The sequence below is a fragment of the Tachysurus fulvidraco genome, chromosome 18 (genome assembly GCF_022655615.1).
Source record: "Tachysurus fulvidraco isolate hzauxx_2018 chromosome 18, HZAU_PFXX_2.0, whole genome shotgun sequence".
NCBI lineage: Eukaryota > Metazoa > Chordata > Actinopteri > Siluriformes > Bagridae > Tachysurus > Tachysurus fulvidraco.
The window spans coordinates 12,729,184-12,753,233 of NC_062535.1; the positions used below are offsets into that span (position 1 = coordinate 12,729,184).

A 24,050-nucleotide genomic window follows, 5' to 3' on the forward strand; every position below is an offset into this window, starting at 1 on the left:
CAAGTTCATGAGTTTTTTAGGAATCTTATAGGGATGAGCATTCATATGACACTTTTTGCTTTTGCACACCGAAGATTCATCTTAGCATCAGTGCACCATTGAAAACGGCGTACCAGTAACTATGAATGAGATCCAGGACATATATTCTTTCAAGATTACCCTTAGTTCATTTGCTCTCTCTCTCTCTCTCTCTCTCTCTCTCTCTCTCTCTCTCTCTCTCTCTCTCTCTCTCTCTCTCTCTCTCTCTCTCTCTCTATTATGATTATGATTCAAGAAAATAAAGCACAGACAACAAAACCATTGTTTTATGATTGTTTATTCAGTGATTATGACCAGTATGATGTTGCAATGCTTTAAGTAAGAAGTTGATATTTTCTAATTCATTACAACTAAAAAAATGAATCATATAATCACATCATAGTACATTTGGCTAATTAAGTAATGTTTAATAATATTTCACCCACAGCATTTTTTAGAAGTGAGCACTTTCTAGAGGTCCAAAATAGCCTCTAGAAACAGAACAGATGCTAAATATGTAAATGAAGAATGCAAATAAGTTCAACCTACAGTAATGTTCTTGTGTAATGTATGAAGGAACAAGCAAAAGTGTAAGCGTGGAGTTTTGTTCATTTCTGCCAGAATCATACATTGACTTTTGTGAATGTCTTTCCCTAAATTTTGGTACCTCTATTACACTGAATGACAATCTAAGACCTTTTTAACGTTTAAACCTAAAGATGACTTGTACCATTTCTGCTGCAAAGTTATCGGTGTATTTATAGACTAATGCAAAGAATGAATAGTGTGTTTATGTGTAACAGTAAAATGAGAAAGTTTTACTGTTCTTCATTGGTGATTTGGAATTCTCAAATATTGGCAGAAACCAGGGCTTTCATGTTAACACTGCCAGCCTGGAAGAAAAAACAAACAAAATCTCTTTACTTTCCTGTTAGGCATGAGAGTAAAGTCTTTAAACAAAAAAGCTTACTGTATAGTATTAGACATTCTATACATACACAAGACCCACAATTTTTAGTGGACAATGAATGCTTATATCATACAGACCATGATTCATGCATATTTTTTATTTATTTATTTTTTAAATAATGCTTGTTTGCCAACATTATATGAAAATGACTTACTTCAAAAGTTGCAAAAGTGTTCATAAAGACATCTCCATTGACCTGAACAGAATTCATCTTTTCTATTGGCATGCGGTAAGTGAACGTGCAGCATGGCATGCCGTTTACAATCACCTGAAAAAACAAAATGTAAACTTCATGAATCCATTTTTTCTTGAAAAATAAGTTCTGAATTTCTTTCTTTTTTCCACATTATCTCACCTCAAAGCCTTTTGTAGAAGCAAGCAGGAAGAAATCAAAGGCTCCTCCTTTGACAAATGGACTTGCTTTAATTTCAATTTGCTCTTCCCATAAACCACTCCTGCAGGTGTTAAACACCACCAGCTTTGGCATGAGTTTAAAGTGGAGACCAATGTCGTTCGTCTGGGAGGACAGCAAATTTACTGCAAAGCTGAAAGAAAATTAAAGGTGTAAATGGCAGCACCAGATTCGAGTCAGACCTTTTAATCATATCTATTCCATATTGTTTTTTATTCAAAGTGTCATGAAGTGAAAAGAGATTACGCATACCTATCGAAATCTGAAGGAACAACCCCTTTGAAGAACAAAGCCACACCAGGCCTCATTTCTGCTGGGATATTGCCAGCGTAGTTTTTTTTCTGTTGTGATCATAAACATTGTTGGTTTATTCCATGATAAATCTCCATTATTGCACTTGTATTAGCTAAAATTTCTAGACATTTTTAATATCACATGAAATATTCTTTATTTCTCAGTTACTCACAGGGTTGCTGACTGGGTTTGGCACATCAGTCTGGATGTTAGAAGTCTTTGTGCGTGAAGTTCCAGAGGCTAGTTCCTTACCAAATGTAGAATTGCTCCAGTTCTGAAGAGAGCAAACACGTTATACATGCTTCTAAAAATTCTGCTTAAGAATGCTTTTAAAAGCACATACACACAAAAGCATACAGTGAAGAGACTGAGAAGAGTGTATAACTTACTGGAATAGTACCCATGATGTTAATGACGGTGTCTCCATAAATGTGAAGTGTAGTCACTTTCTCCACTGGCAGGCGATGCTTGAACAGATAAACCTTCTGCCCATTTAAATATACCTGGAATTACAGATGTGTGGTTCTTATACACAGATTTGAATTGTTCTTTATATTGTGTGGATCCACTTATGATTTTAATCTGCATACCTCCCAGCCTTCTTGTTTGACCACAAAAAATAAATCAAAGGCTGATCCTTTGGCAACAGTATACGATGTTATACGTTCTAGGCTCTCCCAGTTCTGACCCCTTCGGGTGTTGAAGCCCAGTGACTCATCAAAAGAAAAAAACATGTGAAAAGGATAATCGCCGGTTTCCCATGTCCCAGATATAATATCTATTTCAAAGCTGTGTGTAGAATAGAAAAAAACAATTAATTATCTATCTAATTATCTAATTATCTAATTAAAATCCATACAAAACACAACAACATAATGTCAAAATTATGGCAAAAATCAATGTGAACCCTTAAAATGGAATGTGAATGCTTGACATGAAAACATACGATTTTCCTGTTGCAAGAGCAGTGCCTTGGAAATACATGGCCATTCCAGTTTTCAGACCTCCAGTAATTGGTCCAGTGTAAGCAATAGTCTGTGGATAGTCGAAGCACAAAACATACATCAATTGGTGATATAAAGTTTATTTATTTGTTTGTTTGTTTGTTTGTATTCTATCTATCTATCTATCTATCTATCTATCTATCTATCTATCTATCTATCTATCTATCTATCTATCTATCTATCTATCTATCTATCTATCTATCTATCTAAACTAGACAACGCTGATTTAACTGAAGCAACAACATTTCTACAACTTCTGCTTTCCATATTTAATAAAATAAATTTGCAGCATTTACTGGTCCAGCTTTGGCATACAGTGCACATGAAATCTGAATTATTTATTGATTTTATTGAAAGAAAGAAAGAAAGAAAGAAAGAAAGAGTGAACTTTGATTGAAATTCACTACTTACAGGACTGTTGACAGCATTTTGAATTTCTGATTTGATAATAGAGTTTGACCAGCGTGACATGCCTGTATTGGTCATAATTTTGTTCCTTATTTTATCAATGAGGACTGGCATGGAGGTGCTCTGTGGGAAAAGAAATGATGTGCAACATATGAAAGTATACGCACATATTACTGATACAATTAACTTTTAATCATTTGACTGATTCTTATTTATACATTTACAGCAATTAGCAGATAACTTATCTTTTTATCTAATTTTTTATACAACTAAGCAATTGCTGTGGCAGCCTGGTGGACATGGGATTCAAACTCACAACCTTCTGACTGGTAGTCCAACACCTTAACCACTAGGCTACCACATCACCAGATTTTCACAGATATCTTAATTTACCACTGGTTACATTTTTAAAAAATCTGAATGAAAACAGATGTAAGCATGAACAGGAATAATTAGAAGTATAATCTTTACTGACCCATTGACTTATTGCGTAATCGATCTTCCCTGCTATTACGAAGGGGACATAATCGCTGGCTTCACTCACTCCCACGTTACCAATAGCTGAGTATCGGACCCATTGTTGCTCGTCTTGCTTTATTCCAGTCAAGATAAAGGTGGTCTTTGCATCTGGAGTTGTGATGACTTTCCATGCGGTAGCATCACTTGCAGAATCGGTTGGCTGGGTATTTCTGTACTCAATTTTGAACTGTAGAGTATCTCCGGTTGTGGATTTTGAAAGGTTCAGGGTGACTTTCCCATCACTAGTGTCCACCACAGGTGCAGCAGGCTTGGATACAGGCTGGAAGTTAGCATTAGTCAAAGTGCCGTTCTGATAAAGTCGGATGGAGGATCCTGGATTGCTGGGGTCAGATATGGAGGCAACGATGAACTTGACCCTCTTCACATTTTTATTGGCCTTGTAAAAACTTGTAAAGAGAGAAAGATTCTGCCTCATTTTTGCTGAAATATCAGAAGACATGAACCAAGGCTTTATTGCTTGGAATGTGAAAGCATTTGCACTGTTTTGGTCCAAGTTACTAAACCCTTCTGAGTTCACAAAGTCTTCTATAGCAGTTATGAAGGAGTCTTCATTCTGTAAAGATGTAAATGTAAACGAAACCAACACATCAACATCAGCATCAAAGAGGATGGAATTAAATGACCCTGAGGATGTTACAACTGGCATGTCTTTCAGCCCACTGGTATAGGACGTCAGTATATTTAATTCACCCAAGTTGTCATCTAACCACTTGTTCATGTTGACAGCTGTAAATGGTGACTTGTAATGGTTTTCCAGGATGAGACCCAGTGCACTGTCATCCACGGCCCCACTCCGAATATTTGGCAAAACACTGACCAGTGCCTTCTGGAATGCTACTTTATAATAACCAAGTAGTTCCTGAAAGCTTTTCAATTTTTCCTTTATTTCAGGGAAATCATTTGTAACTGGCATTTTGATCATATCATTGCATCTTCTCTGTACTTCATCAAGCTCCTCCAACAATTTTTCTGTTTTAGCCACCAAGCTCAAACTGATTTCTCTTAGCAGCTTAGCAGCTCTAGCATCCAAAAGTGTGAGAGGATACAGCCACACAGTCAATGGAACACCTTTACTGCTTTTTTTTCTCAGCAGACTGGGCAACGTACTGCAAGCCTTGAGAGCCTCAGCGTATGTGGTGGGGTTTTCATCAAGCTCATAGTCACCATAAAAGGTTACATTCAAATTCTCAGATAATTTCTTTTCTTGTTGATTCATAGTTAGGGATGCTTGCCCCTCAATTGAAATAGTAGGGATCTTCTTGACCACAGCTTGAAGGTTTCCTTCAATTTCCTGCTTGTTCTCACTTTCTGAACTTGTATAATCAAACACCATGAAAGCAGTAGCTCCATACAGTACAGCTGTAACTACATGAGTGGCTGATTTCTGGTCAAATACTTGTGGGTAGGTGATATTACCAAGCTCCTTCATTGTGAGCTGTTCAAATTTTGTTGTCTGGCTGTACTGCATAGTAACTCTGGACTGACGTGATGAGGATTTGGAATCCTGTAGGTACTTGGCAGATCCTCCAACCTCCACCAATCCACAAAAGAAACTAGCTTTTAGGGAAGCGCTCACATCTAGGAGGTTGGCCTTAGAACTGAGGCTGTCAGAGGCAGCAAGCTTGACAAATGTTCTAGTCTGGTCATGAACATCAATATCATTACGCAATGCTTTCTTGTCCCATAAAGTAACACCTGAAACAAAAGTGAGGAGATATGACAGCTGTATCACATATGACATACCTGACCACACATGCTACAACAAGTGCTTATAATATTAGGTCAAAGCAATTCATTAGTATTAATATCAGGTGTGCTTCTCCAAAGATCACTCTGTTTGTACACCATGATTATAACTGCTGTAGAACTGCTCTCCTATGTCAGCATGTAACTATTATATAAACCATGAAGCCAACATTTGACTTATCAAGAAATTCATGTCAAGATTGGGCTGTGAGACCCTCTTTACAGATCACACAACTGTTAATAGTAGATACTGTTACGCTCTGAGAAAACAACAAGAAAGTAACTGAAGCCAAATTCTTTAGTGAGACATCTGTACAACAACGTTAAATACTTTACTGGAACAATCTTGTCCAGGTTAAACTTAAGCAAAGGCCATATAGAAACAATGTGGTGTACATGTTAATGTATTAGTATAATACTGATGCAAAGTATGACTGAAAGAGATACCAAATTAGACAAAAAAACAGCAACATCCAAAAGACACCAAGAAGTAAATCCATAAAAAGCCATAAATGTTGCTTATGACTGTTATTTTTCTAATAGCATTAGCCAGTACAACAAAAAGAAACTACTACACTTTATTTGTTAAAACTTTCAAACAGGCAACTTATATTAAGAATTTAAAAAAAAAAAGATTTCTCTTTGGATTAACTTGACCCGACTGATTAACATTTATCTATTAATGAGCACAATTATTGAAAGTGAAACTGGCAAAATGGATCTGTTGCCAGTAAGACAGATGCAAAAGCCTTCTCCAATGTTCAATGGCTAAAGGTAAATGCAGTCACCAAATCTTTCATACAGCTATGATTATACCACTCATAGGCACAAAGCTTTTATTGGAATTATATAGCCACTCAAATGACAAGCTCTCAAGTCAGCATCCTTATTCTTATGCATTTTGCTTTTAAACCAACAATGAAAGCAACCAGAATAAAATCTCTTCTATCTTCTCTTGATCTTTTTATCTAGACGTACCTACTTCTAATTTGAACATAGAGCACTCTCATCATAAACCGCTACACTTTTATAGAAAAGTCATGAACGGAAGGAAAATCGGTCTTGCGTTAGCATGGACAATAAACATTACATTCTGCATAATTATACTATAAATGAAAGCTTTACCTGGAATAAAAGAGTCACTGCGGCAGTCGTACAGCATGCCAGGATACAGAGCCCTTCCCAGGGCTGCCATCTGAATGATTTTAGGCTCCATGGCTGTCAAGAAAAACACAATATCGTTAATAAGTATTTGTAAATAATCTATGATTGTTGTTCTCCAGATAAAAGGAATACATCTTTCTCACAAATTACATGCATATAAAACATATACTGTACATATATAACTATAAAGGTTACGAGATAGATAGCACAACTTACTTAAATATATGTGGGTATATGAGACCTGTTGTTCTCAGTTGTGTTCTTCTCTGCTTCTAATCTGAACCAGGTTCCTCTGAAATTTACCTTGGTTTCAAAGATATTTATAGTCCTAGTTTAAAGTCCTACATTAGTTTGAGGCAAATAATCTGGGCATGTGATCAAAAAGATATCTTGGCAGCCTTTGTGTGATCCACCACGTGTTTGCAAATAGGCTGGTGTGGCTTCTCAGGAAGCTTCAGGGCAAAATTAATTTCACACAATATGCATATTGCTGAACATGGAAATGAACATGCAAATAAATCTAAATGGTGTTTGTTGACATGCTATTTCCATATAACAATATAGCCTCCACATACGCATTTATTTATTTATTTATTTATTTATTTATTTATTTATTTGAATTAGCACATTAATCAACAAATCAGCAATAAGCATCAGTGTAAATATGACAGAATTAGCACAATAGCTAAATTTCATCCGTTGTCCATAAAACACAAAATACAAATTACTTACAAACACAATATGCAAGTAGACATGTTACACAGAACAACACAGACTAAGTACAGTAAACAGCAGTCACATAGAAGTTAAAAGGCCACTATGAACAGACATCCAGTGAGAAAAAGATTTACATATGTATACACTGCTGGTTTGATTTGAGATACACTGCTGCAGCCATTGTTTAATGTTTTTTTTATATCCTCAAACCTGCTTCATATACAGACACCATGTACATCACATAATCTTCTGTTCTCTGTTTTCAGTTTAAGCCAGATATTTTTGTATGCAAGATCAATTCTGTGTGAGAAACTACAGGCAATGACCTGGAATGCTTGAAGGATATTTTGCATTGTGACTGTCACTCAAGGTGTGCCCCAAAGTTCTGGGGCATATACACATTACTTAATAACCAAATTAATTTAACATATTATGCTGAAAGTCAGTTTTAGACCTTGAATGGCTTTAAAACTGTTCATTTAAGTCTTATGTAATAAAAAGAGATGTCAGCAATGCGGGGATACAATAGACCCAAATGCAGGATAGCATAAAAATAAACAAGGTTTAATAAATAAAAACATGAAACAAGGACACAGACTAGGACACATGACAAATAACAACAGAGGATTCCGTGCCACTTAAGGCAACGTGGCTGAACTAAATAATAATCACAATTAGATACATAAGGAACAGGTGTGCAGAGGCAGAGAGAACGAGACAAGGGCGGGGCAGATATGTGACACCAAACATAAACAAAACAATAGGTTACTTTCATAACCCCGGTTCTCTGAAACATCGAGTGGAGAGATCCACCTATGGGAAGGGCATCCATTCCTGACCTCTACAGAAGCATCCAATTGCACCAAGTCTGGCTTGACAGACAGGAGCGTGTGCCAAAGGCAGGTAAGGTAACGCCCCTTACCCGAATGCATAATGCACCTGCACGCGCTACCTTTCCTCAGTGAGCATATTCACTTCTCGTGCAGCAAGCTTGTTTCAGAGAACTGGGGTTACGAAAGTAATCTATTGTTGTCTTTCATCATCTCGTGTTTGAGACCCACCTATGGGAGACAACTCCCCGGTTGCCCAATACACACAGTGAGGCCCTGTAAGCCAGAGGACGGCCAAAAAGGTGGTGCTCGGCACGTCACAAAGCAGCAGACATAACATACTGCGCGGGGTAAAAAACCCAGCCAAAGAGAAAGACGACATGTGGTAACATGCATGTTAGAACCCCGCTGATGTCCAACAAGCAAGCCGCCTGTAGGAAAAGAACATGTTTATAAACATGTGAATGGGCCAACCTGGGTGTCAGGAGAGGGGGAGACTATATGCTTGAAACATGCATAACCAGGCCGGGCAGACAGGGTTGAAAGGAGTGGGGGCCTAGTACAACGTGGCTACGAAAAGCCCACACTTAAGACCACACGAGCCACCCTGGTACAGGTAACATCAAGCCGGTAGTGCCTAACAAAGGTGTGCGGGGAGAAAGACCAGCTCGCAGTGGCACAAATGTCCTGCAAGGGAACTTTTGAGTGCATATCTTTATATATGTGCGTGTGTGTGTGTATAAGTGTGTAGGCCTGGAGAGTCTTTGCTCCCGGCATCAAATCTCGGTTCCTCAGTCCGCAAGATTGTCATAGCGATACACAGCCTTGATCACGTCCCAGACAGAGTCAACAATCAGCAGGTGTCTGTGGAAATGGGGGAAGGAAAGCAAGAGCCGAAAGCAGATAAGATTGGGATTGTTTGGACTTGGGGCGAGTAGACGCATTCCAATTTACACGACTACTCTCTTAGTCTGTTCTGGTCTCCAAATCGATCCATTTTTCTTTCCAAAGATTTCCGTGATGTTACAGTAGCAGTATCCAAAGCAGTGAGCCTCACCGTGATGTTATCCATATTGCGATTAATAGTCCCAGCCTCAGTGCTGACCTCTCTGCCCATTGCATCAATCATGACGGGCAGCCTTTTGGACAGCTGTCACCGTTTTCTGATTTCCTCGATAAACCAGGGCAATGCCTAATCCAATCAGCAGAACTCCATGTTATCATGGTTCCAAATAGGTAGATATCTTCAATGTCCTCCACGGAAAGAGCCGCCAGACACACGACCCGCCAACTCTCACACGCGTCCATTGTATAGCCAGCTGCGAACGTTCCTGCAGGAGAGTCAGGTTCCCCCGAACTCAAGTTTCTCTCGAGAAGATGGTGTCAATTGCGTTGAGAGACCAGTTTATCAAATCCATGATGTTTTTTAGTTTGGAGAGCAGTGTGGAGAGAGTCTCTCAAAGTATAAGACAATAGACGAGACGAGAGGAGCAAAGCAGGGAATGTAAAGGGGAGGTAGAGGGAGATAAAATGCGACCGCCTTCTTTGAGAGCCAAAAGAGAAGAAGAAGATTACCTTTCTGGATGACATTATTATTTATAGTAATGATTGGCAGTGATATGTTCAGCATCGGAAGACTATCCCGAGATCATTGATATTTGTGGGACTCACAGCAAACGAAGTGTACAATTTGATGGGGGAAAGCATGGTATCCAAGTCAAAGCTTAGATACCATGCCTTCCCCATCAAATTGTACACTTCTTTTGCTGTGTTGCTATAAGGCCCAAAACACAGAGTCAGCATACCGTAATAGATAATTTGTTTATTGAGTAATACAGGTGCATCTCAACAAAATTAAAATGTTGTGGAAAAGTTCATTTATTTCACTAATTCAAGGCCACAAACATTCATTGCCAAAGAAGCTGGCTGTTCACAGTGCTCTATCCGAGCATGTTAACAGAAAGGTGAGTGGAAGCAGGGTTGGTTCTGGGCCTTCTTTAGGGTGGATTCAGCCCCCCTGTCTGTGATATCAGCCACCCTAAAACTCTATAAGTATAATATTTACTTTCAAAAATAAAAAATAAAAATTACGTTAAAATGCAGGACATGTCGTCGATGGGTAAGAAAATTATTTATCAGTTTGATCCAAGAGCGATTTTATTTACTTTGCTTTTACGCACATGCATTTTAGTCTTTCAATAGTATGTCATCAGCTGTCTGCTTTATTTGAACGGAGAAGCACAGGCATGCGCAGCGTGCACGCGCAGTCAGAGCTTAAGACATTTATCTTATCAGCTGTGAACGGTTATTCAGTTCACTACGTCACCTCCACACCTGACAGGGCAACAATGGGTCAAAACAGGCTCCATCACCTGGCTGTGATGTCAGTTGAAAGAGATGTCTTTAATTCCATAGATCAGGACAAACTTATTGACCGTTGTGCCTCCATCAAAGATAGGAGATACAGCTTAATAAAAACAACCCTAACAATTGTCTTAAATATATGGTATTAAAACTATAGACATGAGAGATTAAAGCATTAAAGAACACCCCCCCACCCGGCCCACCTTTCATCTCATATCTCATATCTGGAGCCGGGCCTGTTTTCATTCATTGTTCGGCAATACTTATGTATACTGTGTGAACTTTATTTTGCCCTGAAGCTTCCTGAGAAGCAACAGCAGCAAATTTGCAAACACACGGTGGATCGCACAAAGGCTGCCAAAAAATCATTTTGATCACATGCCCAGATTATTTGCCTCAAATTAATGTAGGACTTTAAACTACGACTATAAATATCTCTGAAACCAAGATAAATTTCAGAGGAACCTGGTTCAGATTAGAAGCAGAGAAGAACACAACTGAGAACAACAGATCTCATATACCCACATATATATAAGTAAGTAGTGCTATCTATTAATCTTTATAGTTTTATATATTTGCTTTATACTTCTTCTTCTTCTTCTTCTTCTTCTTCTTATTATTATTATTATTATTATTATTATTATTATTATTATATATTATTATACACAGTTTATGTTTTATGTATATAGATTGTGAGAAATAATATGTATATAAATATATCTGGAGGGCAGTCATCATAGATTATTCAGAAATATTTATTAATAATACTGTGTTTATTTTGACAGCCATGGACACCAAAATCATTGAGATGGCAGCCCTGGGAAGGGCCCTGTATCCTGGCATGCTGTACGACTGCCGCAATGATTCTTTTATTCCAGGTAAAGCTTTCATTTATAATATAATTTATAATCTATTGTAATGTTCATTGTTCATGCTAATGCAAGACCGATTTTACTCCCATTCGTGCCTTTTCTATAAACGCGTAGGGGTTTATGATGAGAGTGCTCTATGTACAAATTAGAAGTAGATACAGGTAGATAAAAGGCTTAAGAGAGAAGCTTCTCGCTTTTCATAAGATTATAAGATTTCTGCATATTAGTGCCATAATCTAGCTGCATAATATTTTCAGTGAGTGCAAAGCATTACTGTAGCCATTGGACATTGGAGATGTTTTTGTGTCTGTCATATTGACAATAGATCCATTATATTAAGTTGCACCTTGAATAATCTTGTTCCTAGATTAATGTCAACCAATCAGGTAAAATTGAAAGTGAATTCTTGTTAGATTTTCACTCAATATCTTTTTCAAGTGTATTTATTACATATTGTTAATAGAAGTTGGCTATGTGAATTAAGTTAAAACAACAAAAATGTATAGTCATTATTGGTAAATTGGGAAAAAGACTGATAATAAATTAAATCCTTCATCATTATCAAGATTTTAGGCAAGTGTGAACTAAATAGAATTTCCTGTTTAAATATCCTACTTTCATGTAAATGCAGAGAATGAGATCGAGAAGATATTTGAGAATTGTGCTACTGTTAGCATACATATGAATTGCATTGCCTCTCCATTAAGACCTAGATACATAGATACAATGTGCATATTGAGCTATTGTAGATAAATAAATATACATAAACAATACATATTTATCTATTTGACATTTGAAGTATGATGCATAGTGACATTATATGATTATATTACATGACATCTAACACTAAGATTAGACTAACCTATTAGTTATCTTACAAGGGCTTTGAAGTAATGTTGATATATTTAATCTATAAAACACACATGACATTCTTCGTCTCTGAAGTAACATTTGAAATTCTGCAGAAGAGTCACTGATGGGTCAAGAGGCATGAACCTACTGTACCAATAATTAGTCTTTATTTCATACAGTATATAGTTTGGTAAATGGTATTTTTGACAGATGAATTGTAATATTATTTGTGACACTACTGTCATTTTTTTCATTGCTCTTTTGTTCAGGTATCACTTTATGGGACAAGAATGCATTGCGTGATGATATTGACGTGCTTGATCAGACTAAAACATTTGTCAAGCTTGCTGCTTCTGACAGTATCAGCGATAAGGCCAACCTTTTAAATGTGAGCGCTTCCCTAAAAGCTAGTTTCTTAGGTGGATTGGTGGAGGTTGGAGGATCTGCCAAGTACCTGCAAGATACCAAATCCTCAGCACGTCAGTGCAGAGTTACTATGCAGTACAGCCAGACAACAAAATTTGAACAACTTACTATGAAGGAGCTTGGTAATATCACCTATCCAAAAGTATTTGAACAGAAAACAGCCACTCATGTAGTTACAGCTGTACTGTATGGAGCTTCTGCTTTCATGCTGTTTGATTATTCAAGTTCAGAAAGTGAGAACAAACAGGCTGTTGAAGGAAGCCTTCAAGCAGTGATCAAGAAGATCCCCACTATTTCAATTGAGGGGCAAGCATCCCTGAAGTTGTCCTCTGAAGAAAAGAAACTAGCTGAAAATATAAATGTCACATTTTATGGTGACTATGAGCTTGATGAAAACCCCACCACCTACACAGACGCTCTGAGAGCATGCAAGAAGTTGCCTGGTCTGTTGAAGGAAAGAAACAGTAAAGGTGTACCAGTGACTGTGTGGCTGTATCCTCTCACACTTTTGGATTCTAGGGCTGCTAAGCTGGTGAGAGAAATCAGTTTGAGCCTGGTGTCTAAAACAGAAAGTGTGTTGGAGGATCTCGCTGATGCAGAAAGAAAATGCAATGATTTACTCAGAAACCCAATTACAGCCAGTTTCCCTGAGCTAAACAAAAGCTTGGAACAGTTTAGGGAATTACACAGTTTTTATAAGATTGCATTACAAAAGTCACTGGTCAGCATTTTGCCAAATATTCGTAGTGGAGCACTGGAGAACAAGGCACTGGGAGATATCCTGACCAACCATGGCATGACACCCTTCACTGCTACCAATATGAGCAAATGGTTAGATGACATTACAACTCAATTAAATGTGCTGACTTCGTATACCAGTGCACTGAAGGATGTCACATTTGTGTCGTCTGAGAGATTATTTAATTCCATTCTCTATGATCCTAATGTTGATTCAGTGGTTAGCTTAACATTTACATCTCTAAAGAGTGAGGACCCCTACCTTGTGGGTGTACGAAGCTTTGTATATTCTGATGCACTGGCCAATTTTGGAAAACCAATTACTAAAGCTTTCTCATACCCAACAACACAGCCTTGGTTCACATCTCTTGATATTTCATCAAGGATGAGGCAGAATCTTACTCTCTTTACAAGTTTTTTCAAGACCAATATAAATAATAGCAGAATCAAGTTCGTCGTTGCTTCCATATCTGACCCCAGCAATCCAGGAACCTCTATCAGACTTTATCAGAGCAGCACTCTGATAGATCCTAAGTTCCAGCCTGTATCCAAGCCTGCTGCGCCGGTGGTGGGGACCAGTGATGGGAAACAACTTGTAACGCTTTCAAAATCTCCAACCGGAGAGACTCGACAGTTCATAATTGAGTACAGGGATACTCAGCCAACTGATTCAGCAAGTGATCTCACCATGTGGAAAGTCATCACGACTCCAGATGCAAATACCAGCTTTGCATTTAGTGATCTTAACCCAGTACAACAATACTGGGTCCGATACAGAGCTGTTGGCACTTTGGGAGTGAGTGAACCCAGTGACTATCTTCAATTCAGTTTTTCTGGGATGGTCGATTTCACAATGAGCCAATGGGTCAGTAAAGATTATAATATTATTACTGTACATTGAATTTGATTAAAAAGTAGCCTGTAATGGTAAATTAATAGAATGTTTATTTTCACCTAAATTTCTTTAAAGAAATAAGAATCAATCAAATGTTCTATAATGATGCATGCATTTATTTTAAATTTACATGAAAAAGTACATGATTATTTTCCCCCACAGAACCTCTCCATGCCTTCTCTGATTAATCATATAAGGACTAAAATAATGACCAATATGGGCTTGTCTCGATGGTCTTCCTCTACTATCAAGTCAGAGGTTTCAAATATGATCAGCAATCCTGTGAGTAGCTTAAAACTTAAATCTCCAAATCTCCCTAAACATACTGAATAAAACAGTTATCAGTAAATAATTTCATATGTAATACAATGCTAAAAGTGGACCAGGTGGACTGTGAATTTTAAATGTGAATTTTTTATTTGAACTGAAACATTACTGTATATCAAAATTTGATGTATTTTATGTGCTTATACTAACCACAGACTATTGCTTACACTGGTCCGATTACTGGAGGTCTGAAAACTGGAATGGCCATGTATTTCCAAGGCACTGCTCTTAAAACTGGAAAATGGTATGTTTTCATGTCAAGCGTTCACATTGAATTTTGCCATAATTTTGCCATTATGTTGTTATGTATTTTGTATGGGATTTTTGAAGAAAATTAATTGTTTTTTTCTATTCTACACACAGCTTTGAAATAGATATTATATCCGGGACATGGGAAACTGGCGATTATCCTTTTCACATGTTTTTTTCTTTTGATGAGTCATTGTCCTTCAACACCCGAAGGGGTCCGAATTGGGAGACCCAAGAACGCATAACATCGTATACTGTTGCCAAAGGATCAGCCTTTGATTTATTTTTTGTGGTCAAACAAGAAGGCTGGGAGGTATGCAGATTATAATCATACGTGGATCCACATAGTATAAAGAATTATTCAATTCTGTGTATAAGAACCACACATCTGTTCTTCCAGGTATATTTAAATGGGCGGAAAGTTTATCTGTTCAAGCATCGCCTGCCAGTGGAGAAAGTGACTACACTTCACATTTATGGAGACACCATCATTAACATCATGGGTACTATTCCAGTAAGTTATACACTCTTCTCAATCTCTTCACTGTATGCTTTTGTGCGTATGTGATTTTAAATGCATTCATAAGCAGAATTTTTAGAAGCATTTATAACGTGTTTGCTCTTTTCAGAACTGGGGCAATTCTACTTTTGGTAAGGAGCTAGCTCCTGGCATTTCACGCACAGTGCTTTCTAACGTCCAGTCTGATGTGCCATATCCAGTCAGCAACCCTGTGAGTAATGTTTCATGTGAAATATGAAATGACTGAATACATATGTAATAACAGAGATTTGTCATGGAATAAACCAATGTTTATTATCCCAACAGCAAAAAAACTATAATGGCAAACTCCAGGTATCTGTGAAGCCTGGTCTGGTTTTCTTCTTCCAAGGGGTTGTTCCTTCAGATTTCAATTGGTATGTGAATCTATTTCCACTTCATGACACTTTGAATGAAAACCAATATGGAATAGATAAGTTTAAAATGTCTCAGTCATATCTGGTGCAGTCATTTCCATGTTTAAACAATTTCTTTCAGCTTTGCAATAAATTTCGTGGTGGGGAGCGACATTGCTTTTCACTTCGTAGCCTATCCATCCGGAATGACCTATAACAGCTGCAGGAGTGGGAATTGGGAAAACGAAATACAAATTCAAGGAAGCCCATTTGTCAAAGGGTCAGCCTTTGACATCTTGTTCATCATTAATTCAACAGGATATGAGGTGAGATATTATGTGGAAAAAATAACTAAACTTAAGACTTTATAGAAATGGATTAATAAAGTTTACATGTTGTTCCTTCAGATAATTGTCAATGGCTTGCCATTCTCTACATTTACCCACCGTATGCCAGTAGAGAAAGTGAATTCCATTCAGATCAATGCAGATGTCTTCATGAACAACTTTTCGATTATTGATGTAAGTCATTTTTATATGATTCTACATTAAGAACATGTCAGACTGTCTAATGTTGAGATTTTTATTACACTTATATTGTACTTTTTTTTGAAAACAGTTTTCTTGCATAATAGAACAGTAACAGAGATGTTTTCTTTTTTCCTTTCAGGTGGACAAGGTTAACATAAAAGCAAAGATTCCTGCCAATGTTTGAGGACATGATCGTCCCTGAAGCACTGAGTACATTTACAAGATCTGTTTTGCTCTGTGCTCAATATATCAGAATTTATGTATCGTTCATGAACACAATTTGAATTGCAGCATTCTCGTGATGGCTTTGTTGCTTTTTTACCATTAGAAAAGAAGAAGCCACACATTCTTTGCAACAGTTTTACAATTCTATCGTACCTCTTATTTAAATAATATAGATGATTTCCATTAGTTTATATATTCACAGACAATTAATGCTAAAAAAATGATGGCAGTAGCTTTTAGATTAATCCATTTAAACCAAGATTTTCTTAGATTTTAGATAAATATCTGGTGTAATAGATGTCTGTTAAACATCACAAAAGTCTGCAATGCTAAATATGGCAGAAATGAGCAAGATTAAATATTAATCATATATTTTCTTGTCCCTCTTTTTCTTTTCTTTGCACCTCTCACCATAAACTAAGTTTGAACTTCTTCTTTTCTTCCCCTTTACTCCTTTAATACTTCTTTGCATCTTTTACTGTTATATCTGAAATGCTGTAATACAATTTCGGACCTGTAGAGGGCAATCATTGCTCGTTCCTTAAAAATAAATGTTCTATATAGAATATTATAAAACATCATTGGCCATGTGCTTTATGGTACGAATTTTTTTTTGTTAGCATAAATTAGTAAAAAGTCATTGTAACAGGATACTGACCATGATCATTAAATAAATAATCATAAAACTTTATTCATTTCTTTATTTATTTCGCTAAAAAGAAGGTGGAACATTAAACCTGATGCCTGTAATTCTAGAGAGAGAGAGAGAGAGAGAGAGAGAGAGAGAGAGAGAGAGAGAGAGAGAAATATAAAGAGAGAGATAGAGATCAGAATATTAATAGTTCAAAATATGTCATGCTGCTTTATAATAAACTAACAAATGATCTGTGTAATGCAATTTATTTAAAAGATAAAGAAATTCAAAATGTTCCTCTTCATATTTCCCAAAGAAAAAAATTGAGATGTTGGTGCCATCTTCTGGAATTCAATCGTATTACAAGGTTTAATGTAGGTGTTTAAATAGTTTTAGCATTAATGTAAAACTATACTAATATGATATACATAACTACACTCACAATTACAAATCATATAGCGTAATCTTTTCCACAAACGATTGCAACATCCAAATTATTTGACATTCGAAGTGCTTCCGATGTGTTTTAGTGTATATCCTGACTTTCAAAGAAAAAGCTTTCAAGAAAATAACATCTAGGGCATGGGCTAGTACAGAGATCCCTAAACTTTAGAATTTGAAGATTTATAAATATGGACTGTTGTAACATTTGAACACTATCATAAATCAGAAATTTAGAGAAATTACATTTTACAGAATATAAAGACCTGCTATACAATAATGTTTTCGGAAAGGAACACATACCGGGTCCCTCGTAAGTGTTCAGGCAAATGTATACTTTTCAATTCAGTTTAATTCAATTCAATTTATTTGTGTGGTAAGATGGTCGGTGCAGTGGCAAACTGGCAGCAAAAGAAATGGCAAAACTCTTGAAAAATCCAGTGAAGTGTCTTTTTATTTGTGAGCCACCATTCTCAGACAGGTGTGAAAGAAGCCAAAGCAAAATTTCCATTGAAAAATCAAAATTTACCAAAAAATAAACAAATAAAAAAAAACTATTCAAAGTACAACTCAACACTTAACAAAACACAAAAGGGAATAACTAAATTGTTGGCTACTGTTCCAACAAACACCCCTCTCCCTCTGCAGCATTTCCTTTGTCTTTTAATCATCCTGGTCCCCTCCCTTCAGATTCAAACGGGCCAATCATAACACTCCATCTGTTAGCAACACTATGTTTCTAGATCTTAACACTTTACAAGTCACACCCAAAATGAAGTCTACCTGTAATCAAAGGCATTATCATTTAACAAAATCACTGAAATCTCTACATACAATACATTTATAATCTTTGCATGCTTGATCAGATGACTCCTCCCCTTCAGGATGCTATAACACTGGCTTCCTGTTCGCGGGTCACTCCCTTTTAGGCCTTTCCTGAATCGGCAAGACAAATATTCACATTAATACAACCATTTATTGATTTTACCCTACTTTGGATGTTACTAGCAGTCAACATGGAATGTGCACCTTTCATGTGACTGCTTCAATAGTAAAACAAACAAAATAAAGAACATGCCAAATTCTATTGGGTCTTTATTTAACTTAAACTGTGTGTGCCACATCACATTTTCTCCCTCCCTCTCCCTCTGGTTGGTCTAAATTGGGCATACGGGATAAATAATCGGCAACAAAATTTCTCTTACCCGGACAGTGCTCAATTGTAAACACATAGGGCTGCAGAGCCAGACACTAGCGCAGTATCCTTGAATTACCATTCTGCATGGTTTGCATCCATTTCAGGGCACGGTGATCAGTCCGTAACGTGAATTCACGTCCGAGCAAGTAATACTGCAGGGAGTCCACAGCCCACTTGATGGCAAGGCCTTCCTTCTCAATTGTTGAGTATTTCCGCTCTCTTTCAAAGAGTTTTCTGCTCAGAAATAGAACTGGTCTCTCTTCATGAGCCTCTCCTTGGACTAGCACTGCTCCCAAGCCAACATCAGAAGCATCCACCTGTACAATAAATCTCTGAGAGAAATTAGGGCTCTGTAATACTGGTTCATGGCATAACAAATCTTTAAGTGCATTGAATGCATCTTCACACTCATTCGGCCAACAAAATTTAGCAGGACTCTTCTTGGTCAGATCAGTCAGAGGTGTAGCCAGTGATGCAAAGTGGGGAATAAATCTGCGATACCAGCCAATTAAACCAAGAAAAGATCTCACCTGCTTTTTAGTTTGAGGACGAGTAATGTTTTGGATAGCCTTAAGCTTTTCTACTTGGGGCCTGATTTGTCCATGCCCTAGTAAATAACCCAAGTATCTCACCTCTGTCTGAGCCCATGAACATTTTGTGGTGTTGATGGTGAGCCCCGCTTTCTGAAGACGCTGTAGAATGTCCACAAGATGCCGTAGATGTTCTTGCCAGGACCCACTGTATATAACCACATCATCAAGGTATGCAGCTGCATACTGATCACAACCCACAAGGACACGATCCATCAATCTTTGAAAAGTGGCCGGTGCTCCATGTAATCCAAACGGCATAACCGTATACTGGTATAGCCCTGAGGGAGATCGAAAGGCAGTGTAGGGCTTGCACGAGGGACTAAGGGGCACCTGCCAATAACCTTTACACAGATCTAATGTAGTCATAAAGGACGCCTTGCCCAGTCTCTCTATCAACTCGTCAATACAAGGCATCGGATAGGAATCAAAACATGATACACTATTTAGTTTTCTGAAGTCAGTGCAAAACCTAATTCCTCCGTCCTTTTTAGGGACCAGCAGTATGGGGCTTGACCACTCACTTTTCGATGGTTCTATAATCCCCATTTCCAACATGGTCTTAACCTCAGTCTTTAACTGTTCTACCATCTTCTCCGGGACTCGATAGGATTTCTGTCGTATAGGGGTAGTGTCCTTCAGGATGATAGTGTGTGAGAATCTCAGTCCGACCCGGCCTTTCCTGGAACAGAGAGGGAAAAGATTGAAGTACCTCAGCTAGCTGCTGTTGTTGTTGGTTATTCAAATGTGAACAACATTCTGGGGCATCTTGTATTGATCGAACTGGATCCATATCTGGTTCATCCTCTTCCTCCGTTATGGCTCTCACCATCATCACTTGGTCTTTAACCTTCTTGAGACCTTGGAGATCAGACACATTCTCTTTAAATTCTCTCAGAAGATTAACATGTAGAACCTGTTTAGGCCGTTTTCTTTCTGGACACAAAATCTCATAGGTTACTGGACCCAGTTTTCTGGTTACAACATATGGACCCTGCCATTTGGCCAACAACTTGCTGGTACCTGATGGTAATAGTAATAGAACTTTCTGTCCTGGTTTGAAATCCCTTTCCCTGGCATGTGTGTCGTACCAGACCTTTTGTCTTTGCTGGGCAGCAGCTAGGTTTTCTTTAGCCAGAGTCCTAAAGTTCTCCAACTTGTCCCGCATCTGTAAGATATATGAAGCAATACTGCACTGGGCTGGTTCCTCTGCTATCCACCCTTCCTTGAGCATGTCCAGAGGGCCACGGACTTGCCTGCCAAACAAAAGTTCAAAAGGTGAGAAACCGGTTGAACACTGAGGGACCTCTCTATAGGCAAAAAGAAGAAATGGAATCCATTTATCCCAATCTCCCCCAGACTCATCAACAAATTTCTTCAGCATGTTTTTCAACGTAGCATTAAAGCTACAAGACCATCTGTTTGAGGGTGAAATGGTGTAGTTCTTATTCCCTTAATGCCTAGATGTTTATACAACAGCTTCATCACTTTAGCCATAAAATTTGTCCCCTGATCCGTGATAATTTCGGATGGAACTCCAACCCGTGAAATCAAGTCAACCAAACATCTCACAATATGTTTAACTTGGACTGAACGCAAGGGGTAGACCTCTGGATATCGGGTAGCATAGTCACAGATCACCAATGCAAATCGGTGACCCGAACTACTCTTTACCAAAGGACCTATTATATCCATACCTATACGATCAAATGGAGTTCCAATAATGGGCAAAGGTTGCAGATAACTTCTATCAGCTTTTCGAACAGGTGCTACCATTTGACATTCAGGACAAGTTTTACAGTATTCTTGCACATCATGGTACATTTTTGGCCAAAAAAAACGTTGACTGACACGCTCATACGTTTTTTGTTGGCCTAAGTGACCTGACCAAGGGATGGTATGCCCCAAATGTAAAATTATTTGATGCAATGCTTTGGGTACCACTAATCTAGGACTCTCTATGTCAGCCAGGTACAAAAGGTTGTTCTTTAAAATGTACTGGTCCCCCCCAAACTTTGGTACCCCAACTGGCTTACCATCTACTTCACACACTTTTGCAAACAAGGGTTGTAATGCAACATCTCCTTTTTGTAACTCCCTAAAATGATCAGGAACCTGCCAACGGGAATTAACCAACTCAGACCCAGAGTCAGGAAAATGTGCTAACCTCTCTTGCATCTTATCCTTCCCCTTATGTTTTTCCTGTCGTCTCTGTCTTTTACTTTTTCTCTCCTTCCCCACATTAGAAAATAATTCAGCTTCCGCATTGGGAAGAGGTTGCAAGCCTTTAGCCTGGGACCTTGTAACTACTGCACACATTTTGGAAGTCACAAAATCAGTTAAACAAGGAAAATCTTCCCCCAACACCACATCAAACGGTAATTTCTCAACTACCCCCACCCTTAACAAGTATGCTTGTTCTTCTACAATAACAGAGACTTCAGCAGTCGGATAAGTTTGTTCATCCCCATGTACACATCCCAAGCATACAGTATCACTATAGTTCAACATTTCACAGTTTAGCAAGTCAGATTTCACCAAAGTTTGTGTACTACCTGTATCAACCAAAGCCTGGGCAGGCTGACCATTTACAATTACCATTAGAAGGTGGCTATGTTTCTCGGTAGATGTTGATTCAGCAAAGCACTCATTCCTGGGAACATAACACATATTAGTCACTTTGGGTTTTTTTAGGGGACAAATGGAAGCCTTATGTCCAGGTTGCTGACAATAAAAACAAATCAAAGTTGTATTGGAATGTTTCCCAAACACTCCCATTGTCTTATCAACGGGTTCCTCAACTTTACCCCTGCCCAAAGTCACAGTACCTTTGTTGGTTCGTGGTGGATCTCGATGGGCAGCCATGTATCTCTCAGCCAACCTAGCAGCTTCCTCACCAGTTAGTGGTTGGTTTTCCTTGACCCATACTCTCACGTCCGGACGCAACACTCTTAGATACTGTTCCAGTATGATGGTTTCTCCCAGCTGTTCCTTGCTCTTAATTTCCGGTCGCAGCCACCTCTTGTACAAGCCCTTAATGCGGTTGTAGGTCTCTCTTACACTTTCTCCAGTTGGTACCGTCAGACTCCTGAAACGCAGACGATATGTCTCCTCAGTCACGTTGTACTTGGCCAGCACAGCAGCTTTGATGTCAGCATAAGATCCGGAACGTCGTTCATCCATACCTGCATAGGCCTCCAGAGCTTTGCCTGTTAACAAAGTTACCACTCGTGCTGCCCACTCATCGGTTTGCCATCCCCACGTTCTAGCAATGCGTTCGAACCGCACAAAGAAGCTCTCCACATCCTCACCTTCCACAAAATCAGGAATTCGAGGTTCATGAAAACGTCTCAAAGGTGCTACCAGTGGTACAGACATACTTGGCAGATGATCCTCTGGTTGGATTGCATGAGGTTCTGAAAACATGGCTCTTCCTCCTGGTGCTTGTGGAAGTGTTCTAGGTGTAGGTAATGGGTAGTGAGTTTGTTGACTTATCTGTTCAACTGATTCCCACCCTGCCTTGGATTTCTGGAGAATGGTAGACTTTATCCCATTCAACTCATCAAATAATAACTTTTCATTTCTTTGTTGTTGCTTCATAAAGTTCCTTATTTCCAAAAGAAACTCTTGATCCACCACAATACCTTCTGCTTCACCTCGGGGTGTACTCACTTTATTACTCTTGGGTCTCACCACAGGTTCAGTCTCAGGATATGTCACGTTCCTCATATGAAACAAGTCTGTCACAGCCTCCTCTGCTATCACAGCCTCCAACTCCACATCACCTGCTTTAACTTCAACAGTGTCCTCCTCCTCTTCGGAGAACAGTATTGGATGAGCTCGGGTAATCCTTTGAGAACCTCCATGTCCTCTAGCAGCCATCTTGAAATTTGAGATTTCTCCCCTCTACTGTCAGTCACTCCTCAAAGACTTCACATCCCGCTTCTGACACCATTTGTGGTATGATGGTCGGTGCAGTGGCAAACTGGCAGCAAAAGAAATGGCAAAACTCTTGAAAAATCCAGTGAAGTGTCTTTTTATTTATGTGAGCCACCATTCTCAGACAGGTGTGAAAGAAGCCAAAGCAAAATTTCCATTGAAAAATCAAAATTTACCAAAAAATAAACAAATAAAAAAAAACTATTCAAAGTACAACTCAACACTTAACAAAACACAAAAGGGAATAACTAAATTGTTGGCTACTGTTCCAACCAACACCCCTCTCCCTCTGCAGCATTTCCTTTGTCTTTTAATCATCCTGGTCCCCTCCCTTCAGATTCAAACGGGCCAATCATAACACTCCATCTGTTAGCAACACTATGTTTCTAGATCTTAACACTTTACAAGTCACACCCAAAATGAAGTCTACCTGTAATCAAAGGCATTATCATTTAACAAAATCACTGAAATCTCTACATACAATACATTTATAATCTTTGCATGCTTGATCAGATGACTCCTCCCCTTCAGGATGCTATAACACTGGCTTCCTGTTCGCGGGTCACTCCCTTTTAGGCCTTTCCTGAATCGGCAAGACAAATATTCACATTAATACAACCATTTATTGATTTTACCTTACTTTGGATGTTACTAGCAGTCAACATGGAATGTGCACCTTTCATGTGACTGCTTCAATAGTAAAACAAACAAAATAAAGAACTTGCCAAATTCTATTGGGTCTTTATTTAACTTAAACTGTGTGTGCCACATCA

At 38.3% G+C, this 24,050-nt stretch overlaps 2 protein-coding genes across 3 annotated transcripts in view; one reads left to right on the top strand and one right to left on the bottom strand.

The window, feature by feature from the left end:
• Positions 1 to 300: 300 nt before the first annotated feature.
• LOC113663859 (cytolytic toxin-alpha-like) lies at positions 301 to 6,895 on the bottom strand. The gene is made up of 12 exons (XM_027179304.2): positions 6,773 to 6,895; positions 6,518 to 6,610; positions 3,582 to 5,341; positions 3,110 to 3,229; positions 2,641 to 2,729; positions 2,285 to 2,483; positions 2,084 to 2,197; positions 1,867 to 1,968; positions 1,653 to 1,741; positions 1,344 to 1,533; positions 1,143 to 1,256; positions 301 to 911 (listed from the first exon to the last, which is right to left on the bottom strand). The coding sequence occupies exons 2-12, from the start codon at positions 6,606 to 6,608 to the stop codon at positions 867 to 869; spliced, it is 2,913 nt and encodes a 970-aa protein (XP_027035105.2). The 5' UTR covers positions 6,609 to 6,610; positions 6,773 to 6,895; the 3' UTR covers positions 301 to 866.
• Positions 6,896 to 10,928: 4,033 nt separating this feature from the next.
• The window catches only part of LOC113663885 (cytolytic toxin-alpha-like), a 131,882-nt gene continuing 118,760 nt past the window's right edge, over positions 10,929 to 24,050 (top strand). Inside the window, exons 1-12 of one of the 2 annotated variants that reach the window (XM_027179331.2) lie at positions 10,929 to 11,002; positions 11,253 to 11,345; positions 12,461 to 14,220; positions 14,413 to 14,532; positions 14,733 to 14,821; positions 14,941 to 15,139; positions 15,227 to 15,340; positions 15,456 to 15,557; positions 15,653 to 15,741; positions 15,863 to 16,046; positions 16,128 to 16,241; positions 16,390 to 17,123. In XM_027179331.2, the coding sequence (XP_027035132.2) occupies positions 11,255 to 11,345; positions 12,461 to 14,220; positions 14,413 to 14,532; positions 14,733 to 14,821; positions 14,941 to 15,139; positions 15,227 to 15,340; positions 15,456 to 15,557; positions 15,653 to 15,741; positions 15,863 to 16,046; positions 16,128 to 16,241; positions 16,390 to 16,434 (2,907 nt within the window). In that variant the 5' untranslated portion in view covers positions 10,929 to 11,002; positions 11,253 to 11,254 and the 3' untranslated portion in view covers positions 16,435 to 17,123. Of the gene's footprint in view, positions 11,003 to 11,252; positions 11,346 to 12,460; positions 14,221 to 14,412; positions 14,533 to 14,732; positions 14,822 to 14,940; positions 15,140 to 15,226; positions 15,341 to 15,455; positions 15,558 to 15,652; positions 15,742 to 15,862; positions 16,047 to 16,127; positions 16,242 to 16,389; positions 17,124 to 24,050 lie in introns of those variants that run through there. The other variant, XM_047803484.1, reaches the window with a different exon arrangement.